Genomic DNA, 18,070 nt, shown 5'->3' on the forward strand with positions numbered 1-18,070 from the left:
AAATAGTGGAAGTCTACTTGTACGACGAGGATCCTGAGAAATGGAAATGCCTCAGGTTAGGGGGCAGTCTCTTAGGGCATTGCCAAAAGGAGTGGACCCCTGCCAGTCTCATTGGAGGTTGGGGATAATGACTGGGAAAAGAGAGACATCATTAAGTGAATGGAGTTTGCAAATGTTGCTCTAACTAGAGCAATCAAACCTTTTAAGCCAAAGGCCTTAATCAAAATTGAAAGACAATCAGGAAGTCTTGGCAAAATTCAAGTCAGTATTTCTGGAAAAGTGAAAACACATGGCAGTAGAGTTTGAGCAGAAGATTCCTATAGTAAAAGGTCTGCTAGGCCAGAAGGTAAGCAGAAGGGCAAGAAGAAATTTCTCTTTATCCATGACACCAAAGCCAGAAACTAATAACCATGGCTATTCGAGATACTTTCTGTGTCTTGGTATGCTTTCTGGGCCAGCCCTGAAAATTCTGTGCCTTCTGTAACAGTGTCAGCCATAGATGTATTTCATGACATCGATGGAAGGGAAATGGTAGCCTAGGAGGGAACTGAAAGGAAGGGCCACCCATCTGCAAACTCCTGTGTTCCAAGGCACCCTGGGGTTCCATAGAGGTGGTCCTGGTGGGGACAATTGCCCGCATATTTAAGTCCCAGTACTGGTTCCATCCAGCAGTTCCTTAGCTGGGTCACCTTACCCTCTGGACCTTTATTTCTCAGTCTGTTAAATAAGGAGACTAGATCAGATGAGTGGGTTTTGAATTGTAAAACTTTTTGTTCACACGAAAGCCAGCACAGAAACCTAATATGCAAAATGACTAGAGTATGAAATAAAAGAGGGGAGTGAGGGAGCAATTGTCTCATGGTGGGGATGGCTATCTTATCTCTCAGTTAACCAGAAGACCTAGTTAACCAGAGCACTCTATTGGCTAAATGGGAATCCACCAAGTGTATTTATTTGCAAGACAGTGAGGCCGTGAAAACCCAAATGTGGTTTGGTTTATTATTGAAAAGAACGTCAAGAGTTTTGGAATCACTACAGGCCAAGGTTGAAAAGTTATAGCCAAAGCAGTTGTTCTGCAATGGCGAGAGAAATTTCTGGCTACCTACGATTTTTCTGGAACAGCGAACTTGTGTCTCGAATTTATTTACTTAAGAGAAGATCTGCTAGGGGAGTGGAGTAAACTGTCAAATTGTATTCTTCGGGTAAAGAACAGGGAGTAAATTTGTGAAATGCTTGGCAGAATGAACCCTGTTGCAGAAACTTCTTACGATAATGATCTTTTAATTTGATTTATACTTCGTTGGGAAGAAATGCAGTGTTCAGAAGCTTGCCGTTCTAACATTTGCAAAGAGAGCAGGGAACTAATTTAATATCCACAAACTGAAGGTTCACTTTAGAGAAGTGTCAGGTCCACTTGTGATGTTTGAGTGAGTTTGCCTCTCAAGTAAAGGAATGGATTTGTCCCAAACAACTCTCTTGTGTGCTCCATCAGCAATGCATATTGCCTCTGCTTTATTTAGGCCAAATCAGCCAATCAGTGTATAGAACCCAGGTAGTTTTCCCAGATGCTAGGAGACCGAGTCTCAGCTGCTTGAGAAATTAATATGTTTGTTGACCTCCAATAGAATACAATAGATCACAGGAGCTGAGTTACTTCCATGTTCAACATATTCTGATACAACTTTCCTCCAAAAACATTTGAAACCATATGACCGACCGCCTAGCTACTTGCAGCAATTAATATTCATAAGACTTTTAAAATTTATCCTTTTAAAATGATTTGTTTTGCTGATTTCTTAATTTAAAGTTTATTTTCTCCCAGATTCAAACTTTTCTTTAGAGAGACATGTCTCTACTTTGAAAAAAAAAGAGAGCAGTGGAGAAAAGAAGTATTAGCTATAAAAATAGTTCACTTGATAAATCATTATTTTAAGGAAGCAGAGAGAAGAACTAATATTTTTTGAGGGTCCACTGTGAGCATCTAGGTGCCTGATGTGTTTCCTCCTTTAATCCTTCTGATAACCCCAAGAGATAGGGGGATTATCTTCATCTTACACAGAGTTTTGCCCATGTTCACATAGTTCGAATTGGCAAAACTGGCTTTAGAACCTGGGCCCATCTGAAGTGACATTCCATGGATTTTCCCTTGACTCCAGGAAGGGGCCAAATTCTGTAGATGAGGTGTGTTTGTGTTGTTACTTCCTCCTTCAGGCAAGTAGCCAGAGTGTGTTAGTTGGAGGTCCCCGTCCCCTTTCCTTTAGTCAAGAGGCTCTTTTTAGAGGTAAGAGTAAGAGAGTGCAGCAGATGTGCAGGTGCCAAGTCACTGATTCATTTAGCCTATGCCCGTCGTAACAGTGTCCCGCCAAGACATATTGGAGCCTGAGAGGCACAAGGAAAAATCAGTTATAATGATCCTATCTTTATTTAAATTTTTGGTATTTTGCTCATTATGGAATTTTTTTGCATTAATTTTGATTTTTCAGAATATTGCATGAAAACCTCATTTATATGATGCCTGAGTTTTTGGGGCACCCCCTTAAATTTTGCACCTCTGGCCAGTGCCTCCCTTTCCCCACCCTAGTCCCGGCCCTGGTACACACTTTAATTTATGTGCCAGGAAATGAGCTACCTGCTGGAGATACATCAAGATGCAGAGGAGCTTTCAGACTGGTGAGAGCCGGTCGTGCAGTCACAACACAGCAGGGTAATTATAAGACTGTGCACAGAATGTAATGGGGAAGAGTTGCTGTTGAGTCAAGGTCCCGGAGAGGAGGGCTTGAGGGAGACTTGAAGGCTGCCTGTGGGTCAGCCAGTGGACACGTGGGTGGGGGAAGGATATATGGGGAGTGTTGGGAAATGACAAGTCCCTTCTTAACTGGGAGCCACAGTTTTCCGCATCTGTAAAATGGAGGGAATAGCAGCAGCCCCTTCATAAGGTTGTTGTCAGGACTAGAATGAATTCACTGTGTTAAGCACGGAGAGTAGATTCTGGCATATAGCTTACTATTACATCTTAGCCATAATGGTGATGATGATGATCATAATGCCCGTTACAAGATGACAGTATCTTTGGGCCACATACACAGTCTAAACTTTGCTTTGCAGACATCCACGACAGTGATGGGAGTTCCAGCAGCAGCCACCAGAATCCCAAGAGCACAGCTAAATGGGCGGCTTCTCTGGAGAATCTGCTTGAAGACCCGGAAGGCGTGAAAAGATTTAGGGTTTGACTTTTTTCGTTGTTCACTGGGCTTGATGTACATACAAAGCAGTTTAGAAGCCTGTGGGTGGAACACAGGCCAGGTTTTAACACTGTCTGTCCCGACTTGAGAAGCAGAACTTCTCACCTGTCACGACCAAGATGGAAATGCTTTCCTGGGTAGTCATGGACCAGCACGGAGGGGCGTGCACAGACTGTTTCTGTTTTGTTTTTTTTTTAATTTATTTATTTGGTTGCACCGGGTCTTAATAGCGGCAGGCGGGCTCCTTAGTTTTAACACATGGGCTCCCTAGTTGTGACATGCGAACTCTTAGTTGTGGTATACATGTGGGATCTATTTCCCTGACCAGGGATTGAACCTGAGCCCCCTGCATTGGGAGCGCAGAGTCCTGTCCACTGCGCCAGCAGGGAAGTCCCTCTTTCTGGTTTTTATATAGCTGGATGGGAGGGGGGTGGGGTGATGAGGAAGAGGTACTGTGCTCATTGGCAGAATCTACAAAGAATTTCCAGCTCTGTGACACCTGGGAGGGGGTGGTCTGGGTCTCTCTGGTGTGAAGGTTTGTTCACTTGTATGTTGGGGATTCTCAGGATACATATTAACAGAGTGAAAGAGGCTGGACATCAGCTGACAAAGTGAAGATGAACTCAGAGAGGAGGGCACGTGGGTGGGGAAGTGTCAGGACTGCCTAGAAATGGCCTGCAGAAACCCCAAGTGTCAGAAGAAGCACAGGTGAATTTCAAGAATGCCTTGTATCTGCCTGAGTCCCACTGACTTCTGTCTTTAAGTCTTGGGTCAGGCCAGGATAAGCCCTCATGCTGTTGGTCTCTGTAGCAGACTCCAAGGAGGGGGTAGCAGGCATTTCTGGACACAGGGCCACCATCTAGAGCACCGTCTAGATCTCGGGGAGAAAACTTTTCCGTGCACAGCAGGATAGCTGGCTGTGCCACTAAGCCCCCAACATCTGCCAAAAGAAAGCACACCTCCAGCTTGAAATAGTTTTCACTGTGGCATTTTTAGACATGCTTAGTATGTTTTCTTTTCTTTTGTTTAAAAAAATGAGCCTGATTTTGGAGGAATGTACTTTGTTTAAACACTGGAAGGAACTAATATATCTTCCACTTTAATTTACTTTTTGGTAATTTATTGTCAGTTGAGAATTGTGAGTAGATTCCTACTTCATTTTTACTCTTCCTCACAGTGTCAAACCCATTAAGTTCAAATACATATGAAATTCCAGCTTTAACATTAAACATACACTTTGTTTTCAGGGTGGAGCTTTTACAGGGTGAATGAACACTCTCATTTGTTGAATTTTGACTTAGTTCTTGAAGGGAAATGCATTATGTTTTTTAAGTAGAATACTGTTTGATATTTTCTCTTCTTTTCATCCGTAGGAATTTTTAAAAAAGGAATTCAGTGAAGAAAATGTTTTATTTTGGCTAGCATGTGAAGATTTTAAGAAAACACAAGATAAAAAGCAGGTACTTCTACTCTATAATCACATTCTTGGTAATTTTCTTCTCTCCTTATAAAGTTACATTTGCCTTTCCAATAAATTTTGAAATTGCCTAGGGAAATCTGATCCACATTGGATTTTGGGGAAGATTTAAGCTTCAGAATAGCCTATGTTGTATTGATCAAATATTAACAATTTTTTTAAAAAGTGTGTTAATCTATTTTTAAAAATTAATCAATTTATTTATTTTCGTCTGCGTTGGGTCTTCGTTGCTGCACGCGGGCTTTCTCTAGTTGCGGTGAGCGGGGGCTACTCTTCGTTGCGGTGCGCGGGCTTCTCATTGCGGTGGCTTCTCTTGTTGCAGAGCACGGGTTCTAGGCGCGCGGGCTTCAGTAGTTGTGGCACTTGGGCTCAGTAGTTGTGGCTCGCAGCCTCTAGAGCTCAGGCTCAGTAGTTGTGGCGCACGGGCTTAGTTGCTCCGTGGCATGTGGGATCTTCCCGGGCCAGGGCTCGAACCCGTGTCCCTTAACCACTGCGCCACCAGGGAAGCCTTGTTAATCTATTTTTAAATGGAGCTGTTCAAATGGACAAATGTTTAAAGTAAAAATAATGATTTAAGTCATTGAGAGTTTCTCATCGAGTATGATTTCTTTTTAATGAATAAGTTGTGTGAATGCTTCCCCCAGAGTTTGACATGTCTGTGTTTTGTACGGACACCGTAAAGCAGATGTGTGGTGATAAAAGCACAGCGCACATCAGATGGATTGTCAATTATTCAGTATATCTTTACGAAACACCTTGTAGTTGGCAGGCATCCCACATAGAAAGTTTCTGACTGTTCTCCTGGGTGGATGTGTGCTCTTTGCAGGAGGTAGCCTTTAGCTCCAATGCCAGCCAGATTTTCTGCCACTGAAGGTTGGGTGTTGGGGAGGTGGAGGAGATTATGGGGAAGGAGGCTGGTGGATTGGGTGTGTTTACGAGGCTCATGCCTCTGTATTTCTAAGAGGCTAGTGGCTAAATGCCTACAGGAGCCGGTAATAATGTGCACGAGTGAGGTTTTTTTGTATGAGGCTGCAGGGAGTGGTGGGGATTGGGGCCATCAGGGGGTGGCCTGCCCTGCCTCCAGAGGCTGTAGCTGGTTGTTTAGCTGACTTTGGCAGTGAACGCTTTGGGGTCTGTGGCCGTCTGAGCTTTCCCTGCTTTGGGTTCTACCCACCTAGGTCTTCGCTTGCCCACCCTTGCCCCAGAACCCTGAGGGACCTTGCTTCCTAAGGCATCTTCTCCCATCTTTAGTCTGATGCTGCCTGTTTTTCCAGAGAAGCTGGACATTTGGATTCTTATGTGAAACCATCCAATTTTATAAATGATGGAACTAATTTTTTAAAAATGTAAAACCTTGCCTGCCAAACAAAACATATCCATGGGCAGATGTGGCTTGTGGGCTGCCAGTTTTTAAGCCTCTGGCTCCAAAAGTTGGAATCCATGAGGCCAAAAGCCATTATACATTTGCAGAAAATGTCTCTCACTGGTTTATTCAAAGGCTTTTCCACCTCAGACACCCTTTCCCCAAGATGGAACAGTGTGACCTTCGCTCTGTCACCTTCCCCTCTGTAGCGGCAAGGATGGATTCCAAGATCCCTTGAGCTGAATTTCCTAGGTCAGCCCAGAAAGCCGTCCCGGGCATGATGCTGGGCATTTGCTTCCTTCCTGCTTCTTCACCCTGGATGACTTTATCTGAGCCCTTTGGGTTGGTGAATGGTCTCAGGTGTTGGCTGTGCCCCTTCAGGCAGGCATGCCCATCGCAATCCTTTGCCCCCAGCACCCAGCACATGGCCCAGGGACAACTGTCAGTAAATGCTGGCCTGGGCAATGGATTCACCCGGCCTCACCCTAAAACCCTAGCTCAGAGTCAAGCAGGCAGACAGATGTCCATTTCTCTGCCTTAATTTGCGTGTTGGAGGTTAGAGGGGCTGACAGGCCAGCCAGCCACCCCTGCAGTGTACAACCCAGGCGGTTGAGGTCCCCGCGCGGCTGAGCTGGGACTTGAACCTGCCCCCTGAGCCGCCCAGTCGTTTTCCCTGCACGTGATGCTGACGTGCCCTTCAATTCAGTTGAGTTTGCCAGATCTTTGCAGCGCGCCTGCTCGGGGCCAGGCCTTGTGAAAAGCATGGGTGACACACAGGGACAAGACAGATGAGACTCTTTAGGGAACAGGCCTCTAGAGGGGAAGCTCCTTGTTAAACAAGCCTTTGCAAGTGTGACGAGAACAGAAATGGGAAGTGCAGGATCCGTGGAAGCACAGGCAGTGGGTGTCGGGAAGGTCCCTGGGGAAGTGACTCTTAAGCTGACATCTAAGTGGAGTTTGGAGTTGGGGGGAGTGTTCCTGGAAGAGGGGACAGCCTGTGGGGAGGAAGGCCTGGAGGCAAGAGCTGAGGGAAGACCAGAAGGCGGGAGGCTTGTGCTTGAGGGGTAGGCTGGGTCTGCTGTGTCTGAGACTGGGGCCACAGCTGGAGAACCGGGGTGTCAAGGTGAACACTGAAAAGCCACGGGGTTGGATTGCACTGGCCCGTCCACATCCTACAGCCAGAGCTTCCAGAATCTGGCAGCCCCTCTCTGCTCCCCCAGCCCTGACACCTAGCATATGACTCCTTGAAGGTTTGTGTCCTGAGGCCTGGATGTTGCTTCTGGGCAATGAATGCTGCCTTGCCGTCAGCTGCCTGAGGATGCAGACAGAGCTGGGAAGGGGAGGAGCATGTGTGAGGCCTGCGGGGTCCACACCTTGGTCTGGGTCATCACACTCAGCGTCGTCGTGACAGTTCCCACCCTTCCAGATGCTGGTCTGTGGTCTGGGAGGTTAAGCTGTGGCTCGCCTACAGCCGTCCAGCTCGGTGCAGACAGAGCCGGGATGCAGCCCAGGTCTCCGCTCCAGACCATGTAGTGGGTCTGGCTGCAGGGGAAGTAGAACCAGAAGTAAGTTCTGTTTCACTGATTTTAAGAAGCAGAGAGGACATAGCACAGGGAGAAGTCAGCCCAACTGCATTTCACAATCAGACTTATTACGTCTGATCCAGCATGAAGTTTGTGGACCATTAATCTCTACAGTGAACTAAGGCAGTTGTGGGATTGATGCAAGTCTCACTTTTGCATCTATTTAAATAAGACCTGTGCTGGTTTGTTTTTTTTTTTTCATCTTTTTACTATAATTATCCAGCCAGATCTCTGGTACCTTGTATAATTTATTTATCTTCTGTACAGTTTGATTTTCCCTCTATCATGCAGGCTCTATAAGGTTTATGATCTTTGTCTGTCTTCTCCCCCACTGGGACTGTGTGCCTAGGACAGTGCCGGGCTCGCTGTTTGCTTCCCAATCTCCACTCAGGTCAGCTGACACCTGAGGATCTGTCGTGGGTATGGTCCCGCCCTCCTGCTCGCCTTGAGCTGCAGTTGCAGCCTTAGGGGTGGACTTGAGAGAGGAGCGTGCCATCCTTTCTGCTGGGGCTTGCATTCTCAGAACCTCCAAACAGTGGACTGCTGCTGTGTCTTTGCTGCCTTCCCTGGTCTGTGCTTCGCCCCCTGGCAGACAGGAAAGCAGCCCTTTAGTTTGGGAGGGTCTCAACGCTCTGTGTTTATGGTGGGGATGCTGGGGCTTTAGGAAGTTGGGAGGGTGATGCCTCCCACCCTCCCTGGGGTTGTAATTGCCAGGTGTTCATATTCCACAATCAGCTTTCAAAGCAGTTCTCTCCCTTTGCTATTTCTTTATGATTTAACATTTTTCTATGAAGAGCCTCTTCCCCATGAAGTAGCATGTGAGATCCATCTATCTTTTAACATAAAGCAACATTTATGTCTTATAAAACCTCAGAAAAAGCTCCAAGAAGGTGTTCATTCTTTGGCTATCCCTGAATTCATTCATTCATTCATTCATCAGCACATGCATATTGGGCCTGTTTACTATGTAACAAGGATGGAGATGGATGCAGCAGCTCGTACAGATTTGTAAAAACCAAACCAAGTGGGGGTGGGGAAGTGGTGGGGTGGTACAAGATGTCTAATAATCATAACTCTGAGAGCAACTTGCACTGATATTTAAATATAATAGTACCATGCATTTTTATAGTGTTTTAGAGTTAACAGTTATGAGGGGAGGGGTCTATGGTATTTATTAATTTTATTGTATTTATTTAACACTAAAACTTGATCCAGGGTTTTAGAGTGTTTGATGTTCTTATTTAAAGTAATAGTAAAGATTTTCCTGAAAGGCTAAAACACCATCTTCTTTATTTAAAAAAAAAAAAAAAAACTACTTAAAAATCCAAAAGTGATGAGTGCTCCTTATATGAAAGTCATTCAGTTCACAAGCAGATGGGTTCATAAGAAGGGTTCATTCCCTCAGCATCCTCCAGATTTCACTCTGTCTCTGGTTTGGGCTGTGTCTTTCTGACCTTTGACGTGGACTTGGCCAGGTCCAGGCGGGACCGGATAGAAGCTCAGCTGCTCACGGTGTGGGCTGGGGTCTGGCGTGGGCCTGCCCGGCATCTCCACTCCTTCCTGGCTCACTGTGTAACTTTCCGACGTCCTCTACTGTCTTCTTACTGTAACCAAGGTTTCACTTACTTTACATCCCTGTCTACTGCATTTTCCTTATTAAAACTTTATTGTTTACTGTTTGCTGCTGAGCCAAAGAGGATGCTACGATTACATTTTTTTCTTCTCGGACCATTTTTTGCTTTTCTTATTTTTATACTCTCGGATAGCCCTTTAAAATGCTTCTCGATACGGTGTTACACAGGTCTCTCAGATCATCTCTGCAGTCTGAGTTGCCCTGGGGACTCCTCCCGGGGCCCCCTGACTACCCCACCCACTGGGGCGTCCCCAGGTCTTCCTTTGCCACCAGTGGCCATTCCCTCTGTCCCTCCCCTGCCTCCTGGACCCAGAGCCTCGTCTGTCTGGAGCCACTCCCTCATTTTGGGGGAGCACGACCAGCAATAGCTTCCTGCGAACGGGCACATGGCAGGTAGACCTTTAAAGATCATGTTGAGTGAAAATGTTATTTTTTTCCTCTTCTCCTGCTTCATGGATAATCTGATGGAGCATAGAATTGAATTCTACGTTAAAACTCACTCAGAATTTTGAAGACATTGTCCCATTATCTTCCATTTTTGTTAAGAATCAGTATGTTACATGTAAGCTGTTTGGTTTTCTTTGCTTTTTCATCACCAGTATTCTAAAATTGTACAGTCAGAGGCTTAGAGGGGGGTGAGGTTCATTCATCGTGTGGGGCATTTTGTGGAGCCTTTTAACCTGGAAATTTGTAGTTCTGGGAGATGTTCTTATATTGTTATTTTTATCATCATTATTTTTTAGTAACTTCTTTCCATCCGTTTTCTCTAGTTTCTTTCCCAGTGATGGTCCTCCTCTCCTGGACTGAGCCCTTAATTTTATCTTTTTTACCCTCCTAGTTTTTCATCTTTGTGGCTTTTGGCTCCTACTTTTTCTTTTGGAGATTTCAACTTTATCTTTAAATCTTCCTATGGAATTTTTCTGCTTTTGTTTTCTATAGACTGGGGCCCTCTAGTCTCTTCCTGGTGGCCACAAGCCAGATGTGTTTATATTTTATTTTATTTTGTATTTTTATTTTTAAAATTATTTTATTTATTTATTTTTGGCTGTGTTGGGTCTTCGTTGCTGCGCGCGGGCTTTCTCTAGTTGGCGAGCAGGGTCTACTCTTCCTTGCGGTACACGGGCTTCTCATTGCAGTGGCTTCTCTTGTTGCGGAGCACGGGCTCTAGAGCGCAGGCTCAGTAGTTGTGGCGCACGGGCTTAGCTGCTCCGCGGCATGTGGGATCTTCCCGGATGGGCTCGAACCCGTGTCCCCTGCATTGGCAGGTGGATTCTTAACCAGTGTGCCACCAGGGAAGTCCCCCGATGTGTTTATAAACTAAACATACCTCCAATCAGCTGGGTTGGGAGAAATTTGCTGGGCGTCTGTGTGCGGAATTTCACTTAACCCTTGTGTTCAGTTTGGCATCTCTTCCTTGCCCTCCTTCGTGTCTCTGTCTGCAGCTTCCCTGAGTCAATTTCTTTAGAGAAGAAAACTCCAGGCTCTCGGGGGTGGGGGGTGGATAACTGCTCAGAGCTAGGGGTCGGGACCTGGGGGTCTAACGGCTTCTTTCTGCTGCCCTCTTCATCCCTTCTGCCTGGGTTCCCAGATGCCCCTGAGTTCCTGCCATTTTGGGCCATTTCTTTGCATCCCCAGCCCTGCCGCCTCCCCTCACCAACCTTGCTGGTGCCTAGGTTTCTCCTTGCTGCTCTCTGCAGAGTCATTCGCTGTCCCTCCAACTGCTTTCCATTTCCTGAGCCTGTTCTCAGAAATATTCTCAAATCGTTTACTTGACATTTTCTTTGCCTCATTCTCTTTCTGAAGCTGATATTAATAAAGGTAGTGGCTTGATCCTTTAATTTCCTTATGTGTCCTGTCCCGTTGTCCATCTCTGGCAGAGTGATGGGGACAGAGGGGAATGGGCTGGCAAGACGAGCAGGACTCAGTGACAGGCAGGGTGCGGGGTGAAAGAGGCACTGGGGGATCACTGTTCCCGGCTTCCTGGAGTAGAGACGGCAGGACCCCCCTGCCAGGAGGGGACCACTTCTTTCCTTGGTGTTAGGTGTGAGGTGTCTGTGGGACATCCAAGCCCACATTACTAGAAATCAGTTGGCTACATGGTCAGTAGCTTCGGGGAGAGGGATGGGCTGAAATCTTGGGAGAGCTTGTGGCTAGGAAAGCGTTCAGCCTAGGGCAGAACTTGGGAAACCCCAGAATTTATGGGGGTGAGGGGGACAGAGGGACAGGAGCTGGCAAAGGAGACAGAAGCACGGAGGTGCTGGGGAATCCTGAGAGGGCAGCGGCGCTGAGCAGGGCGGGGGCCAGAGAGCAGTCCAGGAGAAGGACGTCAGTGAGCTGGTGGGAGGCCGAGCTGGCAGGGTGGGCAGAAGCCAGGGGCCGGGGAGCAGGTGGGAGGGAGAAAGTGGAGACACAAAATGCACATTTTTTTCTTTTGAGATGTTTCAGTAAGAAGTCACTAACTATAGGGGGATGTGGGGTAAAAGGTTTTGTTTTATTTTCCCAATGGAAAAATTGAAAGCACGCTTATTGGATGAGGGAGAGGAGCCAGAACGTACAGCGGAACGCTCGTCGGAGCGTGGGCTGCCGATGCCTTTGCCTTTGTTCTGGGTCGATTTTTGTTTCTGGGGCTGATACTAAAGTGAATTTGCTTCTCCTAAACGTGCACTTCCTGGGAGCAGCGTTGGAGTGCTGACTTCTGCTGAGCGTCGCTGTGGCTGATGCACTGCCAGGCGGGGAGGAAGGTCCCGGGCTTGGGGCGTGCCTGGGAGGCAGACCTGGGTGCACACGCTCCCACGGGCAGTCCTCAGGTTGATGCCGGGAGCCATCACACGGGCCCAGGGGGGATCCTTTTCCAGCACTGTCTGGGGCAGGGTTGGGCGCTGGGCACGGCTGCTGTCCACGGTGGGGCAGCTGCTCTGGTAGAGTCTGTAGAGTCTGGTAGGAGAGCGGCCGACCATCCTTCCAGGTCACACCGAGGGTCCCAGACCCAGGCGGCCTCACCAGTGGGGGATGTTCTCACCCTGTCCCGACAGGAGCTGCAATAGGGTTAACCAAGCTCTGGAAAATATACCAAAATAACTCAAGAGACCCGGTTCTTCTTTTTTGTTAAGTGTTCTTGGCGTGGACACCAGGCCTTCCCATGACCGGCCTGCGGTTGGCAGTCTCAGGGTTTCCCTTCTCAGTCACGCTTCCTAGCCCAGCCAGATAAGCTCTGCCCACGAAGCCGTCACTCTGAGTGATCAGTCAGAAATGAGGGTGGCCCTGGCCTGGGCGCCTCGGGGGCCCTGCACTCTTCCCAGAGACTCGGGGTGTTGGGGACATGCAGGGGTTGCTGAGAGGCCTGAGGCTGATACACCTACAGGCCCTGCCTCCCCGGAACCTGCTTCCTGCCCTCCCTCCCACCCCCTCCCGCCCCAGTCTAAGCCTCAAGCTACTCATACTTCTTCTTTTCAGAACCACCCAAGACAGCTTGCATCCATCTGGAAAACTCTGTGTGTGTGTGTGTGTGTGTGTGTGTGTGTGTGTGTGTGTGTGTTCAGGGGGAAGGGAAGGGGGAGGGGAGGCCTAAAGTGATTTCTGCTTCCAGGGCCTCACATGGAGTTTGCTAATCTGACTGGCTGAAAGTCTACTTTCATGAAGTATTGTTAAAACAGGAAGTGGTTTTCCAAAAACGTTCCTTCCTGACAGATGGGGGTGGTGGGAGGGAAGCTCATGGCTTCCTGGAGGGAGTGGGTCTTCAAGAGGCGGGTGGCCCCAAAGTACTGCCCCATCCAGGTCTCCACAGCGGTCTCCAGGCCTGTCCCCTGGAGTAGCCATATTAAGGCCCCCCTTCCTGCACATCTTGCCAAGGCTTTCTTTCTGGGGGGATGGCAGGTGGTCAGGCCTCCGTCTCATGGGGTCGTTTGTCAACTAGTCCCGGTACCTAAAGGAGTTAAAGGACTGCTTTTCGCCTTCTTTCAAGCACCTGCTATTGAAGCCTTCTGGTGGTTTCCATGAGGCCAAAGGGTTTCAGAGCCTGGGGTTTCCCAAGCCAAGCTCTGCAGCACGTGTGAGGCCCCAGGTGGGCTCTCTGGAGAGAATGGCGGTTTCTAGGCAGACCCCGAAAAGCCTCCTTGCATCCCCCCGCAAATCATAGCTCCGTGGCTCCATGTCAGAGGCATTTGTTGTCTGGCTTCCTCTGTAGGGTGAGCTAATACTGAGGCTCTAATGTTTGGAGAAAACCCCCATATTTGCCACCTGTGAGGTGCCAGCACAGGAAGTCAGAGAACATAGAATCCTCAGGGGACGCCCTGCAGGACCCCAGCACAGAGGCCTGCTGTGTTTAAGAGCACTCGCCATGAGAGCATTCCTGTACCAGCCACTGCTGGGTTTTGGTGCAACCTAAGTGCAGATGTGCACACCTTTTCGAACCCCGCTGACAAGCCCTTCCAGGGCAGTGCCTCCTTAGGGTTGATGCCTTCCGGCCCGACGGCACTTGCGCAGGCAGCAAGTGTTCTCTCTCTTGCTAATTCTCATACCTCCTTCCCTGAAAACAACCCCCAGCCCTGGAAGGCTGACAGTGCATCGCCTGCTGGGGGGATAATGTATTGCGCAGGCGTGGAACTGAGCAGAAATGCCAGGCTTTGGAGTCAGATGGTCCTATGTCTCCCTGTAGGCTCCCTGGATAAGCCACGTCACTTCTCCTGGCCTCTGTGTCCTCATCAGGGATGTGACACTAACAGGAAAAATGGCACTTTATGGGCGCCCAAGGGATTAAGGAAATGGGACCATAGTTGTAAAACACCTAGCATGTGTCTGGCACATAGTAGGGGCTTGATCACTGGTTGGGATATGTGTTCATGGTTTAACTTGATTTTTTTGTATTGTGGTAAAATAGACACAACATACATCTTACCACGCTGACCATTTTTTAGGGCTCTCACGTTTACCATTTTAACCATTTTAAAGTGTACAGTTCAGTGGCATTAAATACATTCACAGTGTTACACAGCTATCACCACTATCCAGTTCCAGAACTTTTTCATCACCCCAAACAGAGACCCCTTACCCATCAAGCAGCCACTCCCCGTTTCCCCCTCCCCCAGCTGACCACTCATGTCTCTGTCTCTATGGAGTTGCCTCTTCTGAATATTTCATAGAAACAGAATCATGGAACGTGTGGCCTTTCGGGTCTGGCTTCCTTCACTGAGCATAGTGCTTTCGGGGTTCATCCATGTTGCAGAACGTGTCGGTACCTTATTCCTTTTTATTGCTGAATACTGTTCCCACGAGGCCTTGGTTTGGAGCATTCACGGGATGGCTGTGAATGCTACTGAACGTCCCTCACTCTGGGCTGGGATTCTTTCCGACATCATTTCGGAATGGATAGTGTAGCGGTTTTGAGACAGGACATGTGGCCTACAGATGCATGGAAGAGCAGGGGAAGGGGCCAGGCCGACCATGAGCCCCCCCCCGCCCCCCGACCTCCCATCCAGCTCAGCTCTGGAGCCACAGCCAGATCCCCCAGGGCTCTTACAGCAGCGCTCCTTCTGGGCTCAGGCCGGGAAGGGCTGTGCTCGCCGATAACAGGCTCTCCGTGTCTCCCCCAGATGCAGGAAAAGGCAAAGGAGATCTACATGACCTTTCTGTCCAGCAAGGCCTCTTCACAAGTCAACGTCGAGGGCCAGTCCCGGCTCAGTGAGACGATACTGGAGGAACCGCACCCACTGATGTTCCAGAAGCTCCAGGAACAGGTAACCTGACTTCCCTACATGCACCTTGATTTGAAAACGGGCATTTTCTTCCCAGCCTGGAAGAATTCAGTTAAAACCAAATGTTCAACACCCTAGGAGCCGTCCCACCCGACTGGGCAGGCTGCGGCATGTGAAGGGGCCGTGGTTGGTGAAAGAGCAGGCTGGCCTGCCAGGCCCAGGATTTGACCCATTGGAGCGGCCCTCCGGCCTCGTTACTCTTGGTCTACACGTAGTTTGACCGAAAAGGGTTATCTGTCTTCTCAACCAGATGAGAAGGGAGGCTGGAGCTATTTGAGGAACCCACACTGAGGAAGCAACGAGTGGTAACCGCTGAAGGTAGGAGCAGCCAGAAAAATCTAGAAAAGCAAAAGCACGTGGACTCGGAGTGGCGGGGAGCCTGGGGCTTTTGTGCAAACATCGCCTCCTACTTCAGCTGGCCCCGTAGTCCACTTTGCCAACGTAGTCCAGTTAAAGCAGGAAAAGTTAGGTTTAAAAAAATGGACCTAGAAGGGGTAAACTTTAGGGTTCTGGCAAATTTTCGTATGAGGAATGCCAGCAGTAAAATAGGCAAGAGGGGTGAAACTGCATTGCAGAGATTTTTTTAGGCATGAATTTGCAGATGTGACTGTTCACAGCATGCTCTGTTCTTATGAAATGTTGTATGCACACATGTGGACCATGGAGCACTGACAGATTTCAAACTTCTGCTGGCCCTGTTCTTATTGGGGAAGCAAAGGCCTTACTTGGCACACAAGTGGAGACCAGCTCTTAGCTTAATTCAGCACTCCTCCAACATGAGCAAGCCTAGAGCCACCTGTTGTTAAAACAGAAGCTGGGCCCCACCCCCAGAGTTAACCCCTGGACTTGATGGTTCCCAGGTGGGTTGAGACCTTGCCGTCCTAACAAGTTCCCAGGTGATGCTCATGCTGCAGGTCCTGGGACTACACTTTGAAAACCACTGGTCCACGGCATCAGTTGGCATTTTTTTGATCACCTGGAGTATGCACAGAGCCCAGAGCCATGTTCCAGCATGCAGAAGGCCTCATTTGCTCAGCATCAGATAGAAAACAAATAGACAGGTAGAAAATAAAAATATTAGCTTGAGAATGTTTTCCAGTTGATACAGTGGCAAGTGCAAATTCCACATGAATTCTAAGTCAAATTTGAGTGTTGAAGGGACTCCAGTTAGCATGGGAGACTTGCTGAGGGCTTCCTGGAGGTGGTGATGTTGAGCCAATGGGAGGGATGCCATGGACATGGATTTGTGGAGGGAAAGGAATGCATGGTTAAAGGCAGTTCTTGTGTCTGTAGCCACACGGGGGTATCTGCCCCACCCGGACCTCAGAATCTTTTACAAACTTCCTAGGGTACTCTGAAATGCAGCCAGGACTGAGAACCTGCACTGAAGCCCCTGTGTTCTAGGTATTCTCAATAAGAACAATATCTACACTTCAGGGGTGCCCTTCTGTGCCCCCTTGGCATATATTATCTCATTTAATCTCCAGTGAGTACTAGTATTCCCATTTTGATGATGAGAAAAGCAAGGTTCAAGGAGACTAAGTGGTTTGTTAGCACAAAGTCCCATAGGTACAGGGTGTGCTGGAGGCCGATGCACCTGCCTTCAAAGACTGTACTCCGCACACACTCACAGCCTGTGCAGCTGTCCCGGCCTCGTGGGCAGCCCCTCACGGCTCCTCAAAGCCGCATGAGACCGGTTGGAGCAGAGGGGTTGCCACGTGAATACAATCCTTTTCTGGGATCGCAGAAGGCAAGGTAGCCGCAAGGGACGAGGTGGGCTGCTGTCTCTCCACGCGGTGGGACAGCTCTCCTGTCCCACCAGCTCTCCTTGTGTTAGGCCTGCGACACATCTCACAATGGAGCTAGGCCTTTGTGACCAGGGCACCCCCGTTGGATTCAGACTGTGGGAGGTTTAGCTGGTGCAGAAAGGAGGAAATACAAGGGACCAAGGACAATTTTTTTAAGTGACAAAATATTTTTAAAATAACTTTTATAGACCTAACTAGAAAAATCATACATGCTCAACAAAAGAAACTTGGGAAACCAAAATATAAAGGATTAAAAACAATTCATAATTTTATGCCTGGAGATAACATTTAATGTCTAGACTTTCCATCATTTCTTTTTCTATAAATATGCATGTGCACACATATCTAACAAATGTGGCACAATGCAGTTCAAACTACTTACTGTAAAGAAAGTACTTTTATACCCTGTTGTTAAAAGTCATTTATTTGAGGGAAGACAGAGGTACTAACTATCTTCCTCGGGCATAATTGGGTGGAAAGAAGGTATTTGGAATCTGAGCTGAGTCCACGGTGAGTCCCTGCGAAGGCCTCTGGGTTCTGTTTCACTTCAGAAACCTCTGCCTCTTGGGGCCCTTGCTGGCAACTGTCAAAATGTGTGCTCAGCAGAGTCTATGGGTCTCTGCTCCCCGAAGGCCCTCACAAGAGCCCTGCTTTCCTAAGTGAAGGAGAGTGGAGCTGAGGGGAGCATGTTTGGAACCACAAGATTTCACGTAACTTAAAAACCTCCTCAGCGGCTTTGGCTTTGTTGAGCGCCACTTGGCTTTATCACCGAGCTGTCTGAGCAGGCTGCTTTCAGCACCGGCTCGCCAGGAAAACTCCAGGGGCCTCAGCCCCTTCCCACGGCAGGCAGTGCCCCGAGCCCCGGAGGCTGCTGAGAGGGCAGCGTGGACTTTGGGACACAGCTGGAGCCTAGAAGGATGGGAAGATCTTCTCTGAGCATCAGATGAGATGACCTGACATCCACGAATCTCATTTAAAGGAGAGCTTCTCGGGTCTACATTCAGGTCCTGTTGATTCTTGGTTCACACACAGTTCTAACAGGTTCTGGTTTTTCAGTTCACAGCCCATTTGAAGTGCTGGTAGAGGCTGTGGAGTGAGGGGCAGCAAGAAGCGATGGCTGACAACCAGGGAGGAAGCAGAAAAATGATACTAAACACAAAACCACAGCACAGTGATTGGGAACCACTGAGCGTGGGGAATCTCACCGCCCCACA

The 18,070-nt window shown here is 48.3% G+C and overlaps 1 protein-coding gene across 1 annotated transcript in view; it reads left to right on the forward strand.

Annotated features, from left to right (window-relative positions):
• The window catches only part of RGS10 (regulator of G protein signaling 10), a 36,902-nt gene that overhangs the window by 7,879 nt on the left and 10,953 nt on the right, over nucleotides 1–18,070 (forward strand). Inside the window, exons 2-4 of the mRNA XM_061192754.1 lie at nucleotides 3,106–3,224; nucleotides 4,616–4,702; nucleotides 14,887–15,030. Coding sequence (XP_061048737.1) covers nucleotides 3,106–3,224; nucleotides 4,616–4,702; nucleotides 14,887–15,030 — 350 coding nt within the window. The remainder of the gene's footprint in view (nucleotides 1–3,105; nucleotides 3,225–4,615; nucleotides 4,703–14,886; nucleotides 15,031–18,070) is intronic.

This window comes from Eubalaena glacialis, chromosome 1 (genome assembly GCF_028564815.1).
Source record: "Eubalaena glacialis isolate mEubGla1 chromosome 1, mEubGla1.1.hap2.+ XY, whole genome shotgun sequence".
Taxonomy (NCBI): Eukaryota; Metazoa; Chordata; class Mammalia; order Artiodactyla; family Balaenidae; genus Eubalaena; species Eubalaena glacialis.